The sequence below is a fragment of the Corvus kubaryi genome, unplaced genomic scaffold (assembly GCF_017639235.1).
Source record: "Corvus kubaryi isolate FWS band 111438036 unplaced genomic scaffold, C.kubaryi_AGA036_p1.0 133, whole genome shotgun sequence".
Classification (NCBI taxonomy): Eukaryota; Metazoa; Chordata; class Aves; order Passeriformes; family Corvidae; genus Corvus; species Corvus kubaryi.
Genome location: NW_024580667.1, coordinates 12,118,884 through 12,142,682, shown reverse-complemented (window position 1 = coordinate 12,142,682; position 23,799 = coordinate 12,118,884). Strand labels below are relative to the sequence as shown.

The window sequence follows — 23,799 nt, the reverse complement described above, 5'->3', positions numbered from 1 at the left end:
TGCATTAATAACTAAACCACCTGTACACTCAGAGTAAGTGTTTTGAGTATTACTCTAAAGTTTCCTCAACCCTTTTTCCTTTACCGTCTATAAATAAGGGCATCATCTCAGCTTTCATCTGGAAAATACAGAAGCCAGCACTCCTACTCAGAAATCATAAAAAGCAGTTGTCATGAAAAGCAGTTACTTACATGTTGCTGTGCAACAGATGAGTATGATGTCAATGTGCCTTACAAATAAAAAGGAAATATGTTTTACAGCTGTTGAACTATGCATAAAAATACGTGATAGTCTAAGACAGCAGGTCTAAAAGGACCAAGTAAACTACTCTACTGTTTGTAGAAGGGCATGTGACTTTGTAGAAAGGGTCACTTTAAATGTCTCAGTTTTGATGAACTCTATGTCCAGCCAACTCCCGTATTAGATGCAGAGAAGTACTGGCAGGTCACAGAAATACAAATTAACTTGAAATTACAAGACTTATTCTTTTATACTTACTATAAAGAGAACCTGAGTTACCACACTTTTGGGTATCTGACGCTCCACAAGGGGATCAGTTCAGCTGCCCAGACACCAAGTGCCGTTTCAGACACTCGTGGGTATGTAAGACACCTGCATAGTTGGCAGATATGATGCAGAACCTATGGAAGTGTCAGGTTCCTCTGGTCTAACAGCTGGAGGCAAGTCAAAACAAAATACCCTGGGGGTACACAGTTCCAGATGCAGGCTACTGATTTCAGCCCCTGGGCTTTGGCCTTATGTCTAAATTTAGATTCAGGCACCTGATGTTAGAAACCAACCAGGTCTGTGCACCACAGTCAGAGGAGATCAAGTCACTAAAATGAGTGAAACCTTGAGAGTCACTCCTGACTCCAAGAGCAGACACCTACATTTGGTCAGCTGAACCATGATTTGAACTCCCTGGATAGCAGTGACAGATCTCCAGTGGGACTCCCCCAAAGTCCAGATACCAAACTCACACGATTATAACCCAGACTTAGGGCTCTGACACAGAAGCTGCGTCCCAACTTCTAAAGTTTAGTCAGAGGAACATCAGCCCTAAAGAAGCAGCCCAGACGCATACACGTGAAGGTTTGCTCTCTGTAAGCACCATCAGCCTGAGAAATTAAATAGTACTAGTAGGGAAGAGGAAGGCTCTTATTCAGTTCACACACCACCATTCAGAAACAGCACAAATTTTATGTGTTGTTGGTTCAAGCAAACAAGAACTTCTTAGGCTTCACAGATTTATTTTTCTGAACACAAATGTTTGAATTTATCCATGACCATTACAGTTGATTTTCTGGCCATGTCCTGTATTAGGTCTGGCTGAGATGGAATCAATTTTCTTCACAGCAGCCCACATGGTGCTGTATTTTGGATCTGTGACTAAAACTGCACTGGTAACACATCGGTGTTTTGGCTATTGCCCAGCATACCTACACAGCTTTCCTCTTTCTCCTATTCCTTTTATTTCCTATTCCCAAGTAGGCCAGGGGTGGGCAAGAAGCTGGAGGGGACACAGCAGCTGACCCAAGCTGAGTAAAGGGATATTCTCTGCCATATGGCCTCCTGCTCAGCAATAAAGATGGGTGGGCTTTGGGGGATGTTGGTCTAGGAGGTTTCCATTCCTTGGAGACTGGCTGGACATTGATCCACTGTAGGTGGTTGTCATAGGTTAGCAAGCATAGTTCCGGAAGGGACGTCCTTGCTAAGGGGTGCTTACAGTTTCCTCTGGGAACTGATAGAACCTATCAGCTGGCCAGTTTGAATATGGACAATTCTCTAAGCCACTTAAAGTTGTGATCACCTCTGTGATCCACATTTAAGAATAGGCAAACTCCCCCTCCAAGCTCTCTCTCGTTTCCGGCGCTGGCACAAGTGGCTGCAGGCCCCGTGTGGGGGCCAGCGGGCCCGGCCAGGCCCTGCCTGGGCCAGGCCGGGCCGGGCCACGGCCATCCTGGAGCCATGGACCTGTTCCAGCCGTGGAACCCCCCCCACTGCCTTGCCGTGGGCAGCCGGAGCGGCTCGGCTCTCCCCCCTCTCCACTGCGATAAGAAAAATTCAACATTCCAGCTGCAAAGCTGCAAGGCCGAGGTGAGATTAACCCTTTTATTGCTGTGAAGAGCTGAAAACCTGAGGGAAGAGAGAGAGGAGATGCTTAAAGCTGAAAGTCTGTTGTGAAGCTATGATATATCAGAGTATCCTGTTGTAATTTCATGAAGATATGGGGGGTGGAGTGTTCAACTCGTGAGCAAAAGCACCTGCGCTGAGATAGGCAGATGCTGGCGCAGCTGTAATTTCATGAGAAGTTTGGACAGGGAGAGATGAACCAGATGAGGACTTTTGCTCCGAACGGGAAAGGAGAAAACCTCAGTCCGTAGAGATGCTCCCAGAGATAGTCCTAAAGATGAAGATGATGAAGACCCTTTGCTCCCAGGGAAGGAGAAGGGCCTCTGTTTTTGTTTCTGAACAGCTCAACCTTAAAATTGTACCCCAAAAAACTTCAAGAGTGGACCCTCGAAAGCAGTTGCGGGAAAAGCTGCAAGTCGGGGGAAAGGACTCACACGCAGGCAGAGAGACTCCTCTTCCTAAATGGACTGAACAATATTTGGAAGTGGGCGGCTGTCTCGTTGTGATAATGTTTTCATAGCATGAGCAAGAAGAGACTTCTCTCTCTAAATGGACTGAACAAGGTTATTATGGAAGTGGTAAACAGACTGAACATCTTAAGGGTTGTCTTTTCACATTGTCAGTGGGAGAAGGGAGGAAGGTGGGGGGAGGAGGAGAGTTCTGAAGGTGGTATAATTTTTTTTCTTCTTTTAGGTCTGTTAATAAACTTCTTTATATTCTTTCAAGTTTGGTGCCTGTTTTGCATTTCTCCTAATTCTTATCTCACAGCAGATAAACAGTAATGAGTATTTTGGACCAAACCACTACAGTGGTGAATTAATTGATCTACTGAATGGTGGTTGCCTTTGTGTTGCCTCTTTTTTTTCCTCTGTCATTTTTTTATCAAATTGTCTTTATTCATGAGTTTTCTTGCTTTTGCTTGCCCTGCTCTCCCCCTTATGGGGAGCAAGTGGCTGGGTGGAGCATAGCTGCTGGCTGGGGTCAACTCACCACACCTCCTCTGATGTCTCTGAAGAAACAAAATTCAGATGAAGAAAATGAACACAATTTATGAGGGGAAAGAAGTGAGCAAGGAAAAAAAAATCCTTTTCCGTGTTCTGAAAACAGAGAACACTTTGAAATAGACATTTGGTGACTTTTCCAAACCACTGGGCATGTGAGAACCACTAGGTCACAACTCAGATTCAGAGGATGAAACGGGTGTCTAACTGCTGCTTTACTGCATTCTGAAGAAGGGTTGGGATGTGTATTTGCAGACTTGGCAAGGATATTCCACCTGCTCACTGCCTTGTCTTCGAGACGGTATAGCAACATTTTATGTAAAAGCTGGTAGAAAGCTGACACACACTAGCTTAGGTGGATGCAAAGCAGCATGCAGTTAAATATGAGATTTAGCACATTTTACACTTCAGTGTCATGCTACCTTAAATTACCATCGTGAGGTTTTTTTCCTATTCTGAGTTTATCCACACTCCGAAAAGCAGCTGTGCTAAATAATAGATTCAGTGAATTAGTCCAGAGTTGATGTAGATGTAATACTGCACTAAAGAAGCTGAGTGCCTGCACACTCAGGCAACTCTCTAGTTACTGGAAGCAGGCTGAGCATTTCTTTTTTGGGATACAGAACAGAAGCCAGGCTGGATTCTCAGAGGTAAACAACACCTGAGCTCAAGAAGGATCATTCCTGAACATCCATTTGCAGATACATACATTGATCCTCCATTCAGTAACAGCATCAGCTCAAGGTTAAGTGAGAAGTCAAGCACAAAGTACTGCTAAACAACTGCAAACAGCCATACAGCATCTCTGACAGGATGTCTGCAGTGCAGCTTCTGCTCAAGGCGTGGATGAATCCCATGTGTTTCAGGTTAAAGAATGCTTTGAATTTCAAGTGTCCAGAGGGCTCAGGTGCCCTGAGTCCTATAACAGGTAAGCCTCCCTCAGGCCTTGCTTGCTATTTGAAGACTGGGTATTTGAGTTGTCTTTCAAGATGAAGACCCTGATAGACACGAGTGGAGAGAAGGCTGTGGCTTCAGCATCTGAAGAATCAGCTGATAATCAGGAAGTTCTCTCTAGCAAACAGCTACACATCTTCTCCTTCTAGTTTTGATGTCAAAAACTTTGATGTCCCATGACCTGTCCACTCTCCCCACCAAACTCTTAAACTTATCTTTTCTTAAAAAAACAATCCAAATAGCAGCAAAACAAGGAATTAAACTATAGAAAAAAATGTCAAGAATCAACCAAATGATTATGTCGTTCATAAAGAGGCAGGAAACAATCTTACGAAAGGCACAGGAGGGGGCTGGGGGAGGCTCATGGCCCCTGTGTGCTCTGAACGCTGGCACAGGAGCACAGAGTGAAGGAACAGCCATGGGAAAAAAATATGATTTATGTACAGTGAAAGTCTGGACTTCTTGAGTACAATTCAGACACATATACACTAAATCACTGGACCCATTGGATCATGCTGCAACAGAGATCTCAACATCACAGATGGGTAAGGAACAATGTAAGCAACTGGACAAAGTCAGCTTTTGAACTTCTCCTAAGGGATAGGTAGACCAACACAATTTAAGCAAGCAAAAGAAAAGCCAACAGAACTCAAAATAATATGAACCTTTAAAATCAGATTAAAAAAAGCAGAGAAAAATCTAATAAGCTATGTCACATTGATACTAAAATTGTCCTTACTCAGCGGGGCACAATACTGCAGGAGGATGTAGAAGCACTTATTGTCAACAGTTATGTTTAGATAGGAAGGAAGAAAAGATAAAAGGAAAAACCAATTTCAGACACAGCATTGTATAGACCACACTGGAATTTGCTGAATTTGGGATTTTCCAAATGAGAAAAAAAAAGAACAGAAAAGTACTAAAGTCAAAACAATATATCCTATTGTATGCCTGGCAAATAAACTTAAGCCAAATTAAAACTTCAAACTAAGGTACCAATACTAAGTATCTCTCAGCTGTAGATGATAAATCTCATTTTTACATTTGACACCCAAAGCTGGGTTTATACATCACAGACAGTTCTTCCAGAAGACTCTTTTTCTCCTCCTGACCTGATAAAATTGTATCTGCTAATAAACCCTTAACAGCAGATATCTTGGGAATAGTAAGTGAGGAGAAAAGATGATAGTTATGAGCTTTTCAGTCCTATTTTATCAATTCAGCAGTACTTTACTCTGTCAGACCACAGTCTCTTACTGCAAACTCACAGCTCCTCCCAGCTATGGGCAATGGGCACTGCTCAAGGAACTGAGTGAATGGATAAACCTAAAGAGAATGAGGTGTTTCATGGCGGTAGTTACCACATATCCTTCTGCAACACTGTCTGTCCCCAAGTTGAAAACATGGCCTTTTTGATGCAGTCTCAACCTCCTAAAAAATCACTGCCTCAAGAGGGAGAAAAATAGCAAGGGGTCGCCTTCCTAGAGAACACAGCTGCTTCATTACCCAGGCCATTGCAAGGACAGTATTTCACTGACAGAATTCAGTGGCTCGATATGTATTTACAACTGCAGTGTAAAGAACTGATGTCAATCTACAGACCTGCTATGTGACTTGGGGTCCTGCAATAGTACAGCAGGTAAATTCATTTGTTTGTATTTTGGGAGACTGGTTAAATATTATACTGTTCCAACCAGATCTGAGTAAACTCCATTTACTGTATCAGTGAACCCTGTTTCATTTCAAAAGCATGACTCTTCTGTTTGTTCTCCTGCCACACTCTTAGGATGAGCTGAGACCTTCAAGAAGGCAGTCCACAGAAAAACATTCATTCAAGCTTAAATTTCAAAGGGGACAGTGACTCTGGAATTTGTTTTTCCTCTTAGGGCAGGATGACACAACGTCTTCCTTTTACTTTTATTGTCGCTTCTTTGTATCATTAATTTTTGAGGCTTAAATATTTCCCCATCAGCAAAGTCTAAATCATACAGCAATCAATATGGACAGAAACAGTAATAGTAAGAAAACAAGCAGAATTAAGGTAGTATTCCTTGAACTTAAATTTCCTCTCTTTGACTATGACTCATAAAATGTTTCTGAAATGGAAAAAAACACACAAAATCTAGTGAAAAATTAAACAATTATAACCAAAACCACAAATCAGATGAAAAAAATTCAAACACTATACTCAGCAGAATTTAGTTTTACTATTAACTGCTACACTCAAGACTCATAAATAGATTGCACTAATAAATATTTTCACAGAACTTAGTAAGATGCGAACTGTCAAAACACCACCTTATTAAAGAAAAAATAGAAACACAAGTAACTATGCTCCTATTAATACATATTTAGCTATTCCTTATACTTTCTACATCATGCAAAAAGATGAATTATTTGCTATGATCTTGGTACTCCTGTGCAATAGCTTAACACAAATTTTAAATAGTGAGTGGAGTAATCAAATTAAGTGCTGTGGTCAATGAACTTTGTGACTTACTGCCTTTGCTATTTTGTTGTCTGCTTATTTATATTCCATTAGTGCAGTCTCAGTAATCTGCAATACCTCTCAGATGTTGTGCATGGTTTTGCTTTGCTGAATTTTAGAATCCAACAGAGCTACTTCAAAACTTACATATATTTTCTACAACATATCCTTGTCACCACAAGCCACTCATACTAAATGTAAGATATTTTATAGAAAACAATACATCTCACCCCAAAAACCGGATTGCAAACACCCATGCCATCCCATCTACATAAGAGAGATGGAACTTCAAGAGCAGAATACCCCTTAAAATCTAGGAACCCACAAATCTAAACCAAACAGCTCTCCCCTCTCCCCTTCAAAGATGCATTCCCTCATTCGTGAAAGGTTAGTGATGTTTTCCAAGGGATCACTCAAACCCTGTAAGGATTTGTGCTTTCACTGTGCTTTTCCTTTGAGCAAAAAGTCCTCTTTGGCCCTGAAGAGTCACCTCTTTATCTCCCAGAATCTTAAGTCCGTTTTTAGGGAGATTTACATAGCACATTGTTGGGAGATGCACCTCAGAGAACACACACCTCTGCCTTTTGCTTCAGGCAACTCACCCCATTGCAGAGCCTAGCCCATATTGCATGTTCGGAGAGCAGATGGCACATCAAGTGCCTCACTGCTGATCACTGCCCTATCACGTCAGAAAAGCTATGGAAAAAAAGCAGACTGGAATCAAGGTGTGAGAAGAGTCAGCAACCATCACTCCAAGCTGAAATCCCATGGGCAGAGAGGGAAGATGCTGCTGGTACCTGTTTCTTCTCTCAGCTGGCTCTTTCTCAATACAACTGCATTTTTTTGTCCAGTTGGCACTAAGGAATAACATGATCAGTCATGGAATGAAACGAGGAAAATGAAAAACTGGATTATTCCTCTCCCAACATAACCACTGTCTTGCTTGCAGCACTTATTCATTCATTCCAAGAGTAATCCCAAGGAAATCTAAATCACGTATCCAAAAGGTCCCTCTCCATACTGAGCTTAGCCTATGGATCTTCTGTTCCTTGGAGAATGGCACAGTATCTGTTTTGTTCAGCAGTTAAAGACTCCAAGAAAGACTGGGACACTACCATCCCAGGCAAAAGTGAAAGAACTTGAGGTCCAAGGTGGAATAATACTTTTGTGCTGAACACTTCAACTGGAACATTGACCAGTTTTCTGAGATTGCAAACTTCCCTGGACTGAATGTTTTTTCAAGATTGTTTGTGGTAAAAAGCAAAGATTGAATTTTGGAGAAATGACAAATACTAGACAGATTACAGTCCTATGCCTGAGTCTGATCATACTCCTCATTTCTGACTATCAGACATTAACTTTTTTATGCAAAAAAAATTCCTCTGCCTATATTAAAAACCAAACCAGACTGAAGTAAGTATCATTTGCACTGAAAGGTTTTTCAATTTAAGTGAAGCACAACTTCAGCTGAATGAAATGTATCTTCAGTGATGTCATTTGAGGCTAAGACAATTATATATAATTACATTACATCAGACCTTCCTATAGATGTGCTTCTCTTTCCCAAGGCATGAATAGAGATGCCAAGAATTCTACTGAGGCCCCAGAGATTATAGGAAAGATAAAATAATAAATAATGAAGTTTAGTTAAAATTCCACAAGATACTGTACAAGTAGCCCACCCTTCTCACCAGCTCTGGCAAAATGTATGTAGAATGAAGACAGCAACTGAAGAAGAAGGATATTTCTGGCCAAAAAGGCATATTCAAGGGAAATAACAAAGAGGTGAAAGAAGGACTATCCAGAGCCCAAAAGTATGATGGAAAAGTGCCTCTGTCAGCCAGAGCTCAATAGATCACTCTAGAAGATACAGTTTTCTAACCATTGGTCAGAAGGTTTCCACAATCAGTTTATAGATATGCAAGTTTGAACCTCCCATAGTCTGGGATGGGATTTAGTGAGCAGCTTCAGAAGTATGAAGTCAGAAGTATGAGCTGATGTGGAAAAGCTGGCTTCCCACACAAGGATTAATGCTGCAGGTGGGAAAGCCCCTGGACGACCCCTTCTGATGGCACCTGCACTCATATCAGCTTGACCTGCTCAACCTGCAGGTTAGCAAAGGTAATTCCAAAACACCTTCAGGAGCCCTGGTCTGCATTACCAGTTCACAAATTTTTCAGTATTTCAAGTTCTCACTTCCTCAGGGCAATTGAGATCTTGCAGTATTTCCAATTAGAGCCTGCTGGCACAGTGGAACAAGATAAGAGGATGTAGTGAGTCAATAATTGCGGTGGAGCTAATGGACAACAACTCACTAAAAGCTGTTTTAAGCTGCTTTTGCAACTCTGAGCTGAAAACTTGTACAAACCAGGTTGTAACCACACACTTTTCTCAGACAGACCCTGTTCTGCTGATCCAGGTGCTTCCCTACATATGTCTGTATGTGTTTCAGTTCTGAGACAAAATGTTACCTGCTAACTATCTAAAAGAATAAACACACCAGGGAAGAAGGACTCTGCAAGACTTTAAAAAAATCAACTCTGTTATATTCAGCTTCTTTTCTAAGGTATGGCTATGTTCTCTTCCCTCTTGTTCTTTCCCACCAGAATCTGTAACATTTAGTTGTAACTATATAAATAAAATCAAAAGATGGGGAATATATGTTATTTGGTAAGCTAGTTACATATGCCTCCCTAGAACAGCACAGAGGCATACCTGAAAGATTTAATCATTACTTTTTGATTACTAAGCACTGAAATGATGAAAAAAGAACTGAAGGTCAGAGAATCAGGGAACAGTTTGGTTTGGAAAGAAACTTTAACATCATCTAGTCCCAATGCCCCCTGCCATGGGAAAGGACACCTTCCACTAGACCAGGTTGCCCATCCAACCCAGCCTTGAACACTGCCAGGGATGGGGCAACCACAGCTTCTCTGGACAATCTGTTCCAGTACCTCGCTACACTCACAGTAACAAATTTCTTTCTAACATCTAATCTAAACCTGCCATCTCTCAGTTTAAAGACATTTTCCCTTGTTCTGTCACTACATTCCCTTGTAAAAATTCACTCTCCAGCTCTCCTGTAGGTCCCCTACACATACTGGAAGGCTGCTGAGAGGTCTCCCCAGAGCCTACTCTTCTGATTTCCCATCTAAACCATACCATGCATACAGTTTATTTCTGCTATAAAAAGAAATAGAAATAAAATTATTAAAATCATTAAAAGCAAAAGAGGAAAAAGGCAAGGGCATTCGCAATGAGAGAAACTTTTCTATGACCTACCCACAAGTTACAACCTGAATTTGGATCTTATTCAACTCTGATTAATTCCAAAGTATCCTCAAGGCTGAAAGTTGATCACATAATTTAATTTGATTTTTGGTGGCAGAAACCTCGATGTAGGGTCACCAGAGCAAAAACAATTCAGAGGATTCTGTGAAACAAAGCATTCTGTACAGGTACCACCTACTCAAAGTTTATCTTAAACACATCTATCTGCATCTTCACTTTTTATATATACAGGACACTCTTTTAACCGAAACAAGAGAAAAGTGTTCAGCTTGCTTTTAATAGCACAAAGTGCAAAAAAGAAAAACCTATGAAACCTACTTTTTGTTCTGCTGTCCACTTCTATTTTTGTTGGCTCCTGAGTTGCTGTGGCTGGAGGTAATTTCTTCCCAACACTCTGAAAAAAAAAAATTATTCTTCTTTAAAATTTGCAGGTTCAGTTAAAAGGTGGACAACATAAAAAATAATAATGGAAATACAAAATACAGGAGTACAAAAAAGACAGTAAAGAAAAAGAGGAGAATTATAAACTATACTTATGTTTGTTACTGGGGATAGATTTTCTCTAAAATTATAAAGAATTCATAAAAATGTGATTCTCCAATTTCCCTTTAATAATGTTTACTACAATTTTTAAACGATAACCTCGTAACACTTCCCTGAGTTTCAGGGAAGACTCACAGAAGCTTCACTGGTAGATTGAATATTAAGCAACTGATGAAATTACTTAGGGAAAGATGCTATTCAGTAAAGCTGAAAGAAGCAGCAGGGAGGAACCCCCTTGACTTGTGTTTATACAAGGAGTATTCATCAGTCATTCTAGATTGAGTGTGATTTTTATATTGACAAGATCTCCTTCCTATTTATTATTTTTTATTTATTTTTAGCAAAACCAACTATTTTACAGTGGATTACAATAATAAGCAATAACCAGCTTCAGACAGGTAAGCTGCAACAGTGAAAAAATTCTATCTGCCCCCACTAAAATAAAATAAAATCAAATCAGTGGTATTCAACTTCATGTATCTTCTCCTATTACTACATGCATGCTATCCCCTCTGTCTCTCAGTCTGTCTCCCTATGAAGAAAGTTTTCTATCCATAAAATCCCAGCAATGTGTAGATGAGAAAATAAGTGTAATTATTTCTGAAAATCCCTAGCTGTCATTCAACTTCCTTTCCTGACAAGGTCTGCATAAACACCACAAAGCCTTCTCCATGCTCCCATGACCTCCTGAGTAAAAGCTTAGAGACCAGAGTGCTAAGATTTAGTCTTGGAAGTACTGAGTACCATAAGGACCATAAGGAAAACACTGGTCAATATAAGAAGCAATGGGAGTACAGTTCTTTGAGTAGCTGAAAAATTCCAAGGTGCATAAAGAATACTGAGAGCTCCATGTTAATAATATGCAATAATGTGTCAAACTGTATCTATGAAAAGGACTAAAATAAGCACGGATTTCAGGCTGGTAAAAAGAGCACCTAGGGAGGAAAGATAGTGTGCACAGGATAGTAATCAAATCCATGTTGACAGCAAGGTGAACTACGAATTGCAACACCCAAAAGCATCCTGTTGCAACTTAATTTGCAGGTGGAAGTAGGAACTCCTGACCTTCTGATGAGCTTATAACTCTACTCAGAATCCAGAGTTTGTAAACTGCTGGGGAAGAGAGATAAACAACAAAACTCTACAGAACTTCCCAAATTCTTTTCTGAGGTGGGAATGAGAGATAAGAAGCATTAAGTGAAGCAGTGATTAGGGAGGTAACAGAAAAATAGATGACAGATGTCTGCAAATCAGGAGAGGGCAAAACTAAAAAAAGTGCATGACCCAGTTGTGCTAGAGGAGTTTAAAGTCAAGAAGGATGATGATAAATCTGAGTGAGTTCTATCTGCAAAGCAGTGAAAATTGTACTAAAAGAGATATAATGAAGAATTTGAAGATACCAGGCATTTGCATTTACACAGATAAAAGTACAGAATACCTTCAAGATGAAAGCAAGACTGGGAAGGCAGCTTCTGCTTCAGAGGCAAACAGGGCAGTTCAAGATAGCTGCACATCACAGTCCATGCTCAGTCAGGATCAAACCTTTATTCACAGTTCTGCTTCACGAAATTGTTTGGAAAATGACAAGAGCAGATACTCTAAACTGCACTGCTACTTGGCTCATAAAGACATGCTCACTAAAGGAATATAAAAACCCTTTAATTTAGGGGAGGTTTTGTTTTTTTAAAAAGATTAAATTGTTATGCAAGACCAATTAATTAAAGAAAATAATTTGGTAATTGCTTTACCATACAAGAATCATTGATTTTATGCCATGAAACCAAACATCATATAAACCCACAACAGGCTAAAATTTAACAAGCTACAAATCACAACAAAAGAATCATGGGCAAAAAGAAAGGTATTTGTGTATCCTAGTGGAAAATCCATTATGCAAAGTAATTTCCTAATGTATAGAAGCAGATGCAAGAGCAATGCTTGAAAACATTAATTCATCTGTACATTCAGAATGAATGTCTGTGCAGGTGATAAATCAGTATTGTGAACCAACTGACTCATTGTGAACAGAAAAGGGAATACTATCCAAACAAGGCTTCTCTTTTATTAGGAGCTAGGAGGCATAATTCAAGTAATTTTAATGACGTTTGCATAGAACCCACTCCAGTGAGAAGGGATACCTGAATTTGCTGTGGGACAGGGAGAGGAGAAGACAAGTGGAACTGCTGTTCTTTAATTGTGAGGGGGCTGCACTCTAGGATTTCTAGGGGTGAAACAAGTATCAATGACAGGAAAAAGGAATAAAAATTGACACATCATGCAAATGTGGTTTCAGGTGGATCTGCACTGCCAAGGTGTTTTACTCCTCCTGTAAAATGGTCCTAAAGGAGGTGGATTTTTAAAAATTATTATTTATTTATGCTTCCAATTGGTCTACATTTGCATGGAAAATGTGTTACCACTTTCTGAAAACACCTCCATGAAACTTAATATAGTACTAATTCGTTCATTAGGAAAAACCCAAGATAAACTTACCTCACTCTAAGAGAGTGAATCCTCTGTGATCTGGTAAGTCTGATGGTTTTGCTTTAATAGGCTAAAACCTCAAGTATAACTGAGATTTGTGTGCTGGGAGTCCCAGACCAAACAATATTATCACAGTTACCAATTTTTCTGACAAGAAAACAAAAATGGGAGACAGTGACATCTCCCATATAAGCTAGAAACTTTCCTGCTGCCTCTCCAACTGTTCTATGTCACTCATACTCCCATACAGGTCAAATATCTACCAAGTTTATTAATGATAAGAAGGACAAAGCAAGCCCAACTTAAATTCTTGATGATCCAACACACATCTGCATGATGTAGACTTTTCTTTTCAAAAACAGTTACTATAGGATATTTTGGTGTCTTCTTCAGTTGAAGGCCCAGTGCAATTTATCAAAACCTTTACTTCTAAAAAAAGCAAACATAGGAGCAAAGAACACTCAATAGGTTGAACTGAAGATTTCAATATAATTTTTTCTCCTCCTCTGTTCTTTCTTTACATAAGAAGATGGTCCAAGCCCTTGTAGACACATTGATCTATGCTACAAAATACTGATATACAACTCCAGCTTTGCTGTTAGTCTTTTACCCAATTCATTCCTACCTATCAGGCTCAGTATTCCTTAAAAGGAAGCACATCTTACCTCATTGGAACACAGGCACAAAACAAGATTTAGAACTTGAGGGACTTTTTGGGCATTTAGACATTCCAAATCCAAGAACAGGATCCTCAACCCTGTCAGCAACCCCTGACATCTCCCAGCATAAACTGTTTCACTCCATTTACCTAAACCTATCAAGTTGCCAATTTTATCAATTAAAAGTCAAATGCAGCATGAACCAGAATGCCCATAATGGCACCTCCCAGCAGTGTCCTAAACACCAGGCTGCAAAGACAAGTGAAGTTCCGCATTTTCTCTCTAAAGCTGTGTATCTTGGATTCTTGGCTGCAGAATGGTTTCATCACCAGCCTTTGTGTCATTTTGTGCCTTTGTATCTCTAGCCTGGTGGTACAGACACACTCCTAAAGACTACTGTTTCAGTTTCCATCTATCCTTCTCCAGCATACTGATTATCATAAATCTCTTTTCTAGATGGTGGCAGTGAGTCTTGTTCCACTTACATTTCTCTGTAGATATCACTCTGACTTGCAAGAAAAACATGGTGGAAACACTTTGTGTTTTCTGACTCCAAGCCTAGGCTGACTCCCAACACAACACAATATTGTCAACAAAACAGGCAGAATCTCAATCCCACTATTTCTGCAAGGCGAGCATAATCCTGATAAGTGAATCCTAAAGACAAAAAGGGATGAAGTGCCCTCTTGCTGCAGAAACAGCTGATAAAAGCATGAATAATCACCATGATTTGATGTACAAATAGTCAGAGGGACGAGACAGATTTAGCAGCAAGCTGGCAGTATTAATGTTTGGGTTAATGAAGCCAATGGAAGGACAGTCCAGCAGCACTAAATAACCAGTTCTGTGAGCCTCGATGGCATTTTGGTACACTGCAAATCCATATCACTGCAAACCACTTTCCTCTGACACTGAATTAACAGTGACTGCAAAAATGGTTGAGGTGGCACACAAAGTCAGTTAAATGAGGTCATGGTACAATGTCAATGGTCTCATTTTATTTCATTTATATATCTTGTCTCAACTGCAATCCCTGTAACAGCAGGGAACAACACAAGAGAAGCAGAACATGCAATGAACAGTATACGCGTGAGTTTTCTCACCTAAAGGTACTATGGCCCTTCCCTACAACTACTGACACCTTACCAGAGTTTCTTCCTTTGGGATATTTTAGCATTGTACTTCAGGGTTTTCTGTTGTGGTTGAAAACTGACTTGTCTATTCACTTTTGTTATTCAGGTCTAGTGTCTCTAGAACATTTAATCTGAAAATTTAAATAGAATTGAAAAGTGCTCAGATAGGACCATACAGAAGATTGTTATAGTTCTTTGCACCAAAGTAACATACATATCCATTGAGGCTCCTTTAACAATATAGGCTTCTTGAAGCAACAGCTTATTTACTGAGGAATAAGGAAAAAAAGATTTACTCAACATCATCATTTATTCTGCAAAGTGTATTGAGGTCTTTATCCTAGATAAAATATTTTGGAACTGCTACCTGGAATATAACTCTGTGAAGATATTCTTAAGGAATACAGCAGACATTAAAGAATTCATAAAAAGGGGCTGTATGAGCTGGAAACATTAAGCTTAACATAGTTTGTCAGTTTGAATAGTGAAAATGCAACAATGTACACTGGTGCTTTATACAGGAAGGAAAAGACAGTTACATATCTTTTGAACTTTCAGAATTTCAGAAAACCTCAATAACTAGGTCTGGGGAAAAAATGTGTCATGTTTCTCTGACCACAATACTTCCTCTTAACATGCAACTAGTATATTTAGATGTGGTTTATATGCATGAGAATTTTCTAATATATAGGTTTATATGCAAATCCAAGGTCACTATTAGGGAAAGTATAAAAGGTGTGTTCTTCAATGTATCATTACACTCCATTTTGTAACTGAGAACATTTGTTCACAAAGAAGCAGAAATGGTTATTAGAGTCTTCCAGCTCTGGATTACCATGAGCAAAAACAAATTTCTCACTATGTTAATGCTGGTGTTGTGAGGGGGCAGACAAATTAATTTTTTTTCTAATGTGCTTCAGGTACTTAAGGAATGTCACCAAGTCCTCTATCTATCCTATCTGTTCTGCCTTAAAATCTAAAAAATAAAAAAGAAAAAAGAAAAAAAAAAAGAGAAAAAAGAAAAAAGAAAAGAAAAAAAAAGAGAAAAAAGAAAAGAATTTTAAGAGACCCAAAATATAAAAAGCCCAAAGACTTTCAGATGTCAAAATCCTCTCACTCTGACAGAAACAGAATAAGAGAAATATCCAAGATTTCATTTTTTTCCCATACCACCAACACTCAGCTCCACATAAAATTCTTTCTGTGACAGCATGATCAGTATTGCTATCCTGAGGTTTCCCCAAAGGACAGAGTTAACATTTTTCTGAAGGGTCACCACATGGGACTTCAAAGAGGGTAATTTTAAGAAACGTTTATAGAGAAAACAAAAATCCTTGAGGAAAAGTTCAGCTAAGCACCTGTCTACACATTTGATTGCCTCAGTCCTCTACAGTAGCTTCTTCCTCTGTAACTACTTTCTTCACAGCTTTGCTTTGGTAGAAATACTATCCATGTGCTCCTAAACAACAATTACTTGTATTTTTTAATACCAGCCAGATAGGTACATCTGCCCAATGCACTCCCAGCTAATATACAGAGACTCAGTTGCCCAAACATTTATACTGACACCATCTCAGAGGAAATTCCCACCACAATGCACGGTAATTTCCTTAAGACTAGGTTAGGTGGATGAATGGGACAGGTAACAAGTGTTCATCAAGTCCTCAGGCTATCACAAGCACAGGCAAGCAAAATCCTTTTTACCCTTCTGCTCAGTTTATTCTGAGTGTGAGAAGAGAGACAGGATGTCTCATAATTCACTTGCTGTGAGCAAGAGAGAGGGAACAGTCTGGTCACTGCCTGGGCCCACCCACCAACCATGGCCAGGTCCCCTTGGGTGTGAATTCCAGCCACCACTCCTCCCTTCTGTTGTGACATTAACATCTGCAAGGAGAGAGGGCACTGACCCATGTTCCAAAGCATTGCAGAAGGGAAGAAATTTAAAAAGCGGTTTCAACGCTGTCTCCTTCACTAAACAGCTGCACAAAGATTTGGGCTAAACTGAGGCAGGAAAATTTATGGTCATAGGGGTAAGGTACAACTCTCAGTTGCAGCACTTACTGATACCATCTTATTTATGCCAGGCTCCTCTGGAAAGCATGGTGAGCCTCTCACAGTGTGCTTTAGTAACTCCTGGAGCCAGCACATCACAATTTGGCCATGCTCAGGGCAAAACAAGGAAAGGTTGCCTAAGTGCTTGCTGGGGATTAAAATAAGTTTAGCTATCAAATATTAGAAGCTGATTGCATAGATTTAAGTTTGATTGTAACTCACTTACAGCTTAGCACAAATGAGCCCTGCTCAAAGCCTGGTGCAGGTGAACTTCCTTTGTCAGTATGGCTGGCTCAGCAGGGGAAGAAAAAAAGACTGGATACCTTCACACAAGGGCTGAGACCCTGGAGGGCCTCAAGCTGGAAGATAAGAGTGGTTAATGGCCTGCCTATATGGATAAAGAATCCAATGAGGTACTGGAAGACCCCAGATGATAAATCACCATTGGACCAAGATGCGCACGTAGGCACGTGAAGATCTTTGCAGACTATGGGGGTGTAATGGCCAGGGACTTCTGCCTCTCCAGAGGCACCCAGCTTCAGCTGAAATAAACCAGCTCTGCCTCAAACCCAAGGTCCAAACTCTTCTTTAGTGGTTCTTGCCTTTACATCATTCAGAAGTTGAAACACGAATGTCACTCAGCTCTAAATAACAGGTGATGCTTCCATAAAGAATGCGCCCCCTAAGCACAGCATCAGATGTAGCACACACCCAGAGAGCTTTTTAGTGGAATTCTTGGTAAATATTCCATAGAATTCAGACAACAAAGCAATTAAAGTATTTTAAACTTCATATTACAGTTTCTTTTCACATAGTCAAACCGTATTTTCTTCCATCGGACAACCTGAAAAAGGCATATTTTCACACTTAGTCCATATTCCAGCAGATTAAAGTGCAGTTTTTCCAACTGATGTCTATATTAGAGGACACTTGGACTTGAATGAACATAGGCCTTCTGATTTATAGCATATCTTTGTAAAGAAATAAGTCCTTTTTTTTAATTTTGGAAAAGATTTTACCTGTGAAGGGCTTTACCCTTCTGCAGGAAGGTTGCAAACCCCTGCATTTAGATGCTGTGAAAGGTGTATGAACTGCTGGCATCTTAATTCTCTTTGTCTAGACAAAATCAACAATCTCTAAATTAAGGGTGTTCCTCCAAATAAACATCCTGTTGTTGCAAAGCAAAAGACTGAAGCCTTCATCCCACTGGAGCTCCTTGGAAATGAACACAATTTCAGCCATCAGCATGACTCTTACCACAGTAAACAAGTTTATACAAAGCAGACAAAGTCAAGAGTTATGAAGTGGAGGCCCTATAAATGCTCATGTACATCAGTCCACCAGGAACTGGCTACAACACCACCAGTGCTTTAGAGGGAAGGAACATTCAGGTAGTCAACAAGTATATGCTGCTTGAATCTTAAAGGCTTTTGGAATTAGCATGAATATGCAGAAAGACTAAAGGTATATGGGGGAAAAATGCTTTCTAGTGTTCAATTCAGAAGTTACAAAATAACTTGAATACAAAAGGAAGAAAAAAAGGGGGCAAGTATAGAAATAGCATGTCAGTCTAAATCCTTCTACAATACCCATTGCAGAGAATGGTAAACAGGTTGTGATTACATTACACCACACTCAGTTCACTTGGTGCCCTAGAAATACAGCACTGATTGTCAGAGCATCTTACAATTACTGTATCTGTCATCCACTGTCACGGCCCTGGAATCCAAGCAGACAAGCAAGCAAGCAAGTAAACAAAGCAAAGGAAACAGAACAGAGGTCCCCAGACAAGGGAAATTTTAGAATAAAACAGGATTTTTCTGGGGTTTTTGTTTTGATTCATCACTGGTGTTTATTCTTCTGATATAATTATTTCTTCACAGTTGAAAAGAAGAAGCAAAACTACCTCTACTCACTGGTTAAAATGCTTAAACTACATCAAGCCTAAGAATAAGTGCTTTGACTACTTAAGGAATAGTCACATTTGTTTTGATTAAAAACTATTTTATTTTTCAAAATAACTGTAACTTCTGAAATATTTAATAAAAGAAGTTACTGGTGTTTTACTTAATTACATCAAAAAGTATTTGAAAAGCACATAAAGGGAAGTCCTTGAAAATCACTTGTTGGACAGACAAGGAATTATTTATGTGATTCTCAATGTTTGTGGCAAAATAAAGACAAAATCAGAAGCCTGTATTACCTTTGGCATACCACTGAGAAGGATTATATACAGAAGAAAAGGGAGGGAGAAAGGATGGCCAGGATGAATCAATCAGCATGTGTTGACACTCCCTATTGGCTCAGAGTCTGCTACTCCAAAACTAAAGATGAGAGTAAGTTCTTTGGAAGATTTTCCAGGTGTGGATTTTCTTTAGGAGAAGGCACTAGGTCCTGCAATTAAACTTATTTTATGCAATTGCTTTTATCTTATATGAATAAAATTTTATCTGTTGAATATGTTATTCACAATTACTTATTATTTTAGTGGTTATTTAGCATGATTTCTTGCTTAGCCACTGAAAAGGTAAGAAATCCTAAAATTTAGGGTTTCATACTGCCTCTTGCTGTGTTGTGACTACATGTGCCTCACAGTTTACATCTAATCTGCTTATACTTCTTAGTACAATGACATTCAGCTGGTTTTGTCCCTGAGATGTAAAAAGACAAGATTGAGTGTTCTGATGTAGTTATTCAAGATGGAGTTAATTTCATTCAAACATCAACTGTGATGTTGATGCCAGTCACTGCAGGCATCCTTTTTGTCACTGGAGGTAAAACAGTCCTTTTAGCATGTAATTCATGTTTGGGATAAAGAAAGCTCCTGTCCTAATAACGATTTTTAGTCTACAGACTGTGAAGAAAGACTGCTTGTTGTCTAAAAACAACACCACAGACACCTAAATTCAATCACCAGAATCCTGTTATAGTTGCTAGTAGCCAGGTAATCTATGTAAAAATCTGTCCTTATCTATCTATCTATCTGCATCTGTATATTTATAAATAAGCAATAAATCTATAAATCCGGCTACCTAACAAGTAAATAATTAAATAGTGATGTTACAACATACAGTGTTGCCTTTATAAGGGTCATGTATGATCTTTTCTATTTTGCATGGCCAATTGACAGCAATTTTCAATAAAATACAAAAATAAAAAAGTTGCTGGTTCTGGCTCCTGAAGAAGATTGAAATTGTAACCTCAATGCAAACTCTAAACTAAACTGATATTACAATGAGTTTACTGTTCATCCTTTAAAAAAAAAAAATTAACTTGCATAAGTAACTTGTCAAAAGACAGCAAACAAAGAGTAGGATTTCATCATGGTGACCAGTGGAGTTGTTCAGGGATCTAGATCATGGCTCTTGTTTTTCACATCTTCACAGATGACCCACCAAAGGGGAAGACAGAAACTAAGTTCAGAGAGAAAATCAATGACACATTTGGAGGAAAAATGGTATCTTAAGACAGAAAGGCAGGCTTTGAAACCTATAGTTGTCAATACTTTGGAAAGCAATAAAGAGCAATGGAAAGTGCTCTCAAAATGCTGCATAAATCCATCCAACACCTTGGTGATCGTGTGCGGTGCTCACCTTCTTTTGCTGTCACACATAAACCACCTGAGTTCCCAAAGGAACTGAAAAAGACAGAAAGCCACCAAGAATGATAAAACATGTGGAACAGATCCCTCATTCTGGGAAAAAACAGATACACACAGGTGACATAAGTCTATAAAAATGAGGAGAGGAAATAGGGAGGAGTCACTCATTAACTCTTCCAGTAATAAAAATTAAGGACTCACTCATCTCTCTTCCAGTAATAAGAATTAAGGGCTATCAGATGAAACTGGCAGGTACCACATTCAAAACAAACAAAGGGAGCTAACTCCTTCCCACAGCATGTGATCCAGCAGACTGGAACTCTTTCACAGGAACTACAGGTACTAAAATGTTACATACAATGAAAATGTGACTGCTTGATTTGCCGAGAAACAAAAATCCCTTATGGTTATTAATACAAATTTTAAAATGATTAGGGGCTGTTAAGACTCCCTGCAGGAATTTCTTTTTATGTGCAACCTGTTCTCACAGTCTTCCCCAGGCTTCTGCTATGGACCTCTTGTGGAGGCACAACATGAGCCCAGGCACAGTCCTGATCTGAACTGCAGATGTCCCAGGATCTTCCAATTTCCAAGAAATATTACTCTTTAACATATGGAAATGGAATATTGAATACAGTACTCTTCAGAAAGTAAATTTAAATAAAGCAAGGTGACATAAAACCAAAGTGATAACTCAAGGGAAACTTCAAAGCATTACTCCAACTCCTATCTGCCTCCCAAATATTGTCAAACACACTAAGTTCTTCAGTTAAAAAGGAAGCAAAATCATAGAACAAAGATATATGTAGAAAATGAGAAAAGTCTTCAAAATTATACAGTCCTGTATTATATATTATATAATTTAAAATTAATATATATTACATAATTAAAATTATATAGTTCTCTGCAGAAGACTACAGAAATTTTCAATGGAAAAATTTCAAAACTAAGGAATACTTTATGGTATGTATATAAGTCTACTTTCCTGGGCCATCTTTTGTAGTTGCCACAGAAGTGAAAAACCCACTATCAAGCTAAAAGATTATAAAAATCAAATACTGGATTGACAGTCAGCTATTGCAATGAAAAAGACAAATCCACAGTACAGAAATATATATTTACATTTTCTGTTTAGCCACCTCAAACATGACATGTAAGGTGGATTATGTCCATCACAACTCTACCAAGTGAAACCCTTGTACTTGAAACTTACTAACCTCCTGAATAAATTCCGATTTATTTCCAGTCAAGCTGTCTGGAAAGGCTTTGACTGTCACCACCTTTTTCTGAGAAACTGCTAGAGATTCAAGACATCTTGAGATGCACAATATTTCAGAGTATGAATACAAACCATTCCCTCAGTGATGAAATTGATGTTTACGTGGAACTGTAACTGTTTGTATCGCCCACATTCATGTAATTTATATTTCTGCATTTAAAAGGATCTCAAACCTTCATAGTGGGGAAGACTTCTAATTAAAGAGACTGCTTCACAGACTCCTAACTTCCCATTTGCAATGACAAAACATCTCTTCAGCAATTTCAGAACTGCTTAAATGGAATATTACTTCTGTTCCTGTTTCCAGCTGTTGAGCTCCATTTAGAAATTACCTGAGCCAGCACCAAATGTCTCATACAGCTACCCATGCACTAAAACTACCAGGTGTTAAGGAGACCACCATCAGTCTTCAAACCACAGATGAAGAATATCTTCATTAGCATTATGCAACTCACCAGAGAAATCTGTGCTATTTTAAATAACATTCAAAGAAATAAGTAGGTGAACCATGCAATGCAAAATTTTTGGTTTAACCTCTTGGATGGAGAAGGGGGTAGAAACACAACCATGAACAGTGAAACATCATTCCCACTAAAATTCTGGGTAGCGTGGAGAGCAGAACAGCGCACATTTTGCTTTTCAGTGTTCTCCACAGCTAAACCTCTTCTACCAGCAGGTAAGTGCAGATTCTAAAGCTGTTTTAACTTCATATTTTGACAAGGTCTTAAAATTTGAAATTATGGGCAGGGAAGGGACTGGAGAGGTTTTTTTCCTACTAACATGCTTGAAGCGTTGGACAGGAGAGAAACCTATATATCTTAACTTGCCTCCTTTAAAACATCAGTATTTCTGTAAAATTTGGAATCCTGGTATTTGATGCTGTCAGGCTGTCAGTTTCAAAACATTAATGAACTAAAAATCTGCCTTCCTAAAAGGTTAATGGTGAGAAAGTGAACATAAGAGTTTAGATTAGATAGATGCTGCTGAAACAAATGGAGCGAGACATATTAGAACCACTGATGAGTAAAAACACTTTAGTAAATGAAATAAAAGGCAAACGCAGAATGAAACCCACCCAGCATGCTCCCAGCTGCCTGATCTCAAAGCTCTGGAAGTGTGCACATCAAAATCAGCTCGATGAACAAGCTCATTTTCTTTTTTCCTCAAGCTGCAGATTTGTTATGCTAGAAGGTGCTTTCGTAACAAAAGTATTTTTTTGAGCAGCAAGCCTTCTTTCTTCCCTGCTTTATTTTTCATTCTCCTTTTTTACTTTCCTTCACATTAAATGTAAAGAAAACAGTTCCCTTGCTCTCTTTGCCATGAATTTTACCATTTGCAGGTTGCCATTCACAGTTAATTTCTATCTCTTCTAGGAAAAATACTTCAGTCAGTCTGCACTGAGTGAATGAAATTCCTTCCTACTCTCCCAGGAGAACCATGCCTGTCTAGATTGCAGCTGGTAACTTGCATGATCCAGATTGCACCATCCAGCTTAGAAATCGCAGTTATAAAACCTCCCTCTTTTCCAAAAATTGTTGAACCTTACAACTGCTGCATGAATCTCCACTTCCTTTAGCAGCAGTAAGGAAAGCAGTGCAGCTTCTTCCATCTCTGAGAAGAATAAAAAAATCTATGAAAACAGCAAGCAGGGAATGTCTCTTCTTTAATATCTTCCTCTTTAATGTGGAAACATTATTTCTTTGCTCTTTTACGAAAGTTATGATGTTGTCCACAAACTGAAAAGTAGCTGTTTAATGATATTTTTCAAATTCAATTATTATAAACAAAAGAACAAACCCATACTGTCATGCAAATTATCCCAGATTTAGTGCTGACAACAAAGATTTCTTCCATTTTGGAATTATACTTCTTTTCTCCTCAGATTAACTTTCATTTTTTTTAGTTTTGGGGGGTTATTCCCCTCACCTTACATCACTGAAATAAGAAGTTACTGAGGAAGAACAGGGAGACATTTTTATTTTAAACACTTACAGGGAAGACTGCAGAGCAACAAGTGACTCAAAACACAAATGGAAAATGACTATTATCATGTATTTCAGCTTTTCTTTCCAGCAAGTGCTTTAGGTACAGAGACTGCTGCAGAAGAAAGTGTCAGCTGTCCATGTGGAAGACTCTGCTCTTTGGGTGGCCAGTGCGTGGCAAAGAGCCCGGCACCCAGCA

The 23,799-nt window shown here is 39.1% G+C and overlaps 1 protein-coding gene across 9 annotated transcripts in view; it reads right to left on the bottom strand.

Moving 5' to 3' along the window:
- Nucleotides 1-23,799, bottom strand: part of SH3KBP1 (SH3 domain containing kinase binding protein 1) — a 214,606-nt gene that overhangs the window by 52,887 nt on the left and 137,920 nt on the right. For all 9 annotated transcript variants that reach the window (XM_042036732.1, XM_042036710.1, XM_042036720.1 and 6 more), the window contains one exon: nucleotides 10,186-10,261. In XM_042036732.1, the coding sequence (XP_041892666.1) occupies nucleotides 10,186-10,261 (76 nt within the window). The remainder of the gene's footprint in view (nucleotides 1-10,185; nucleotides 10,262-23,799) is intronic.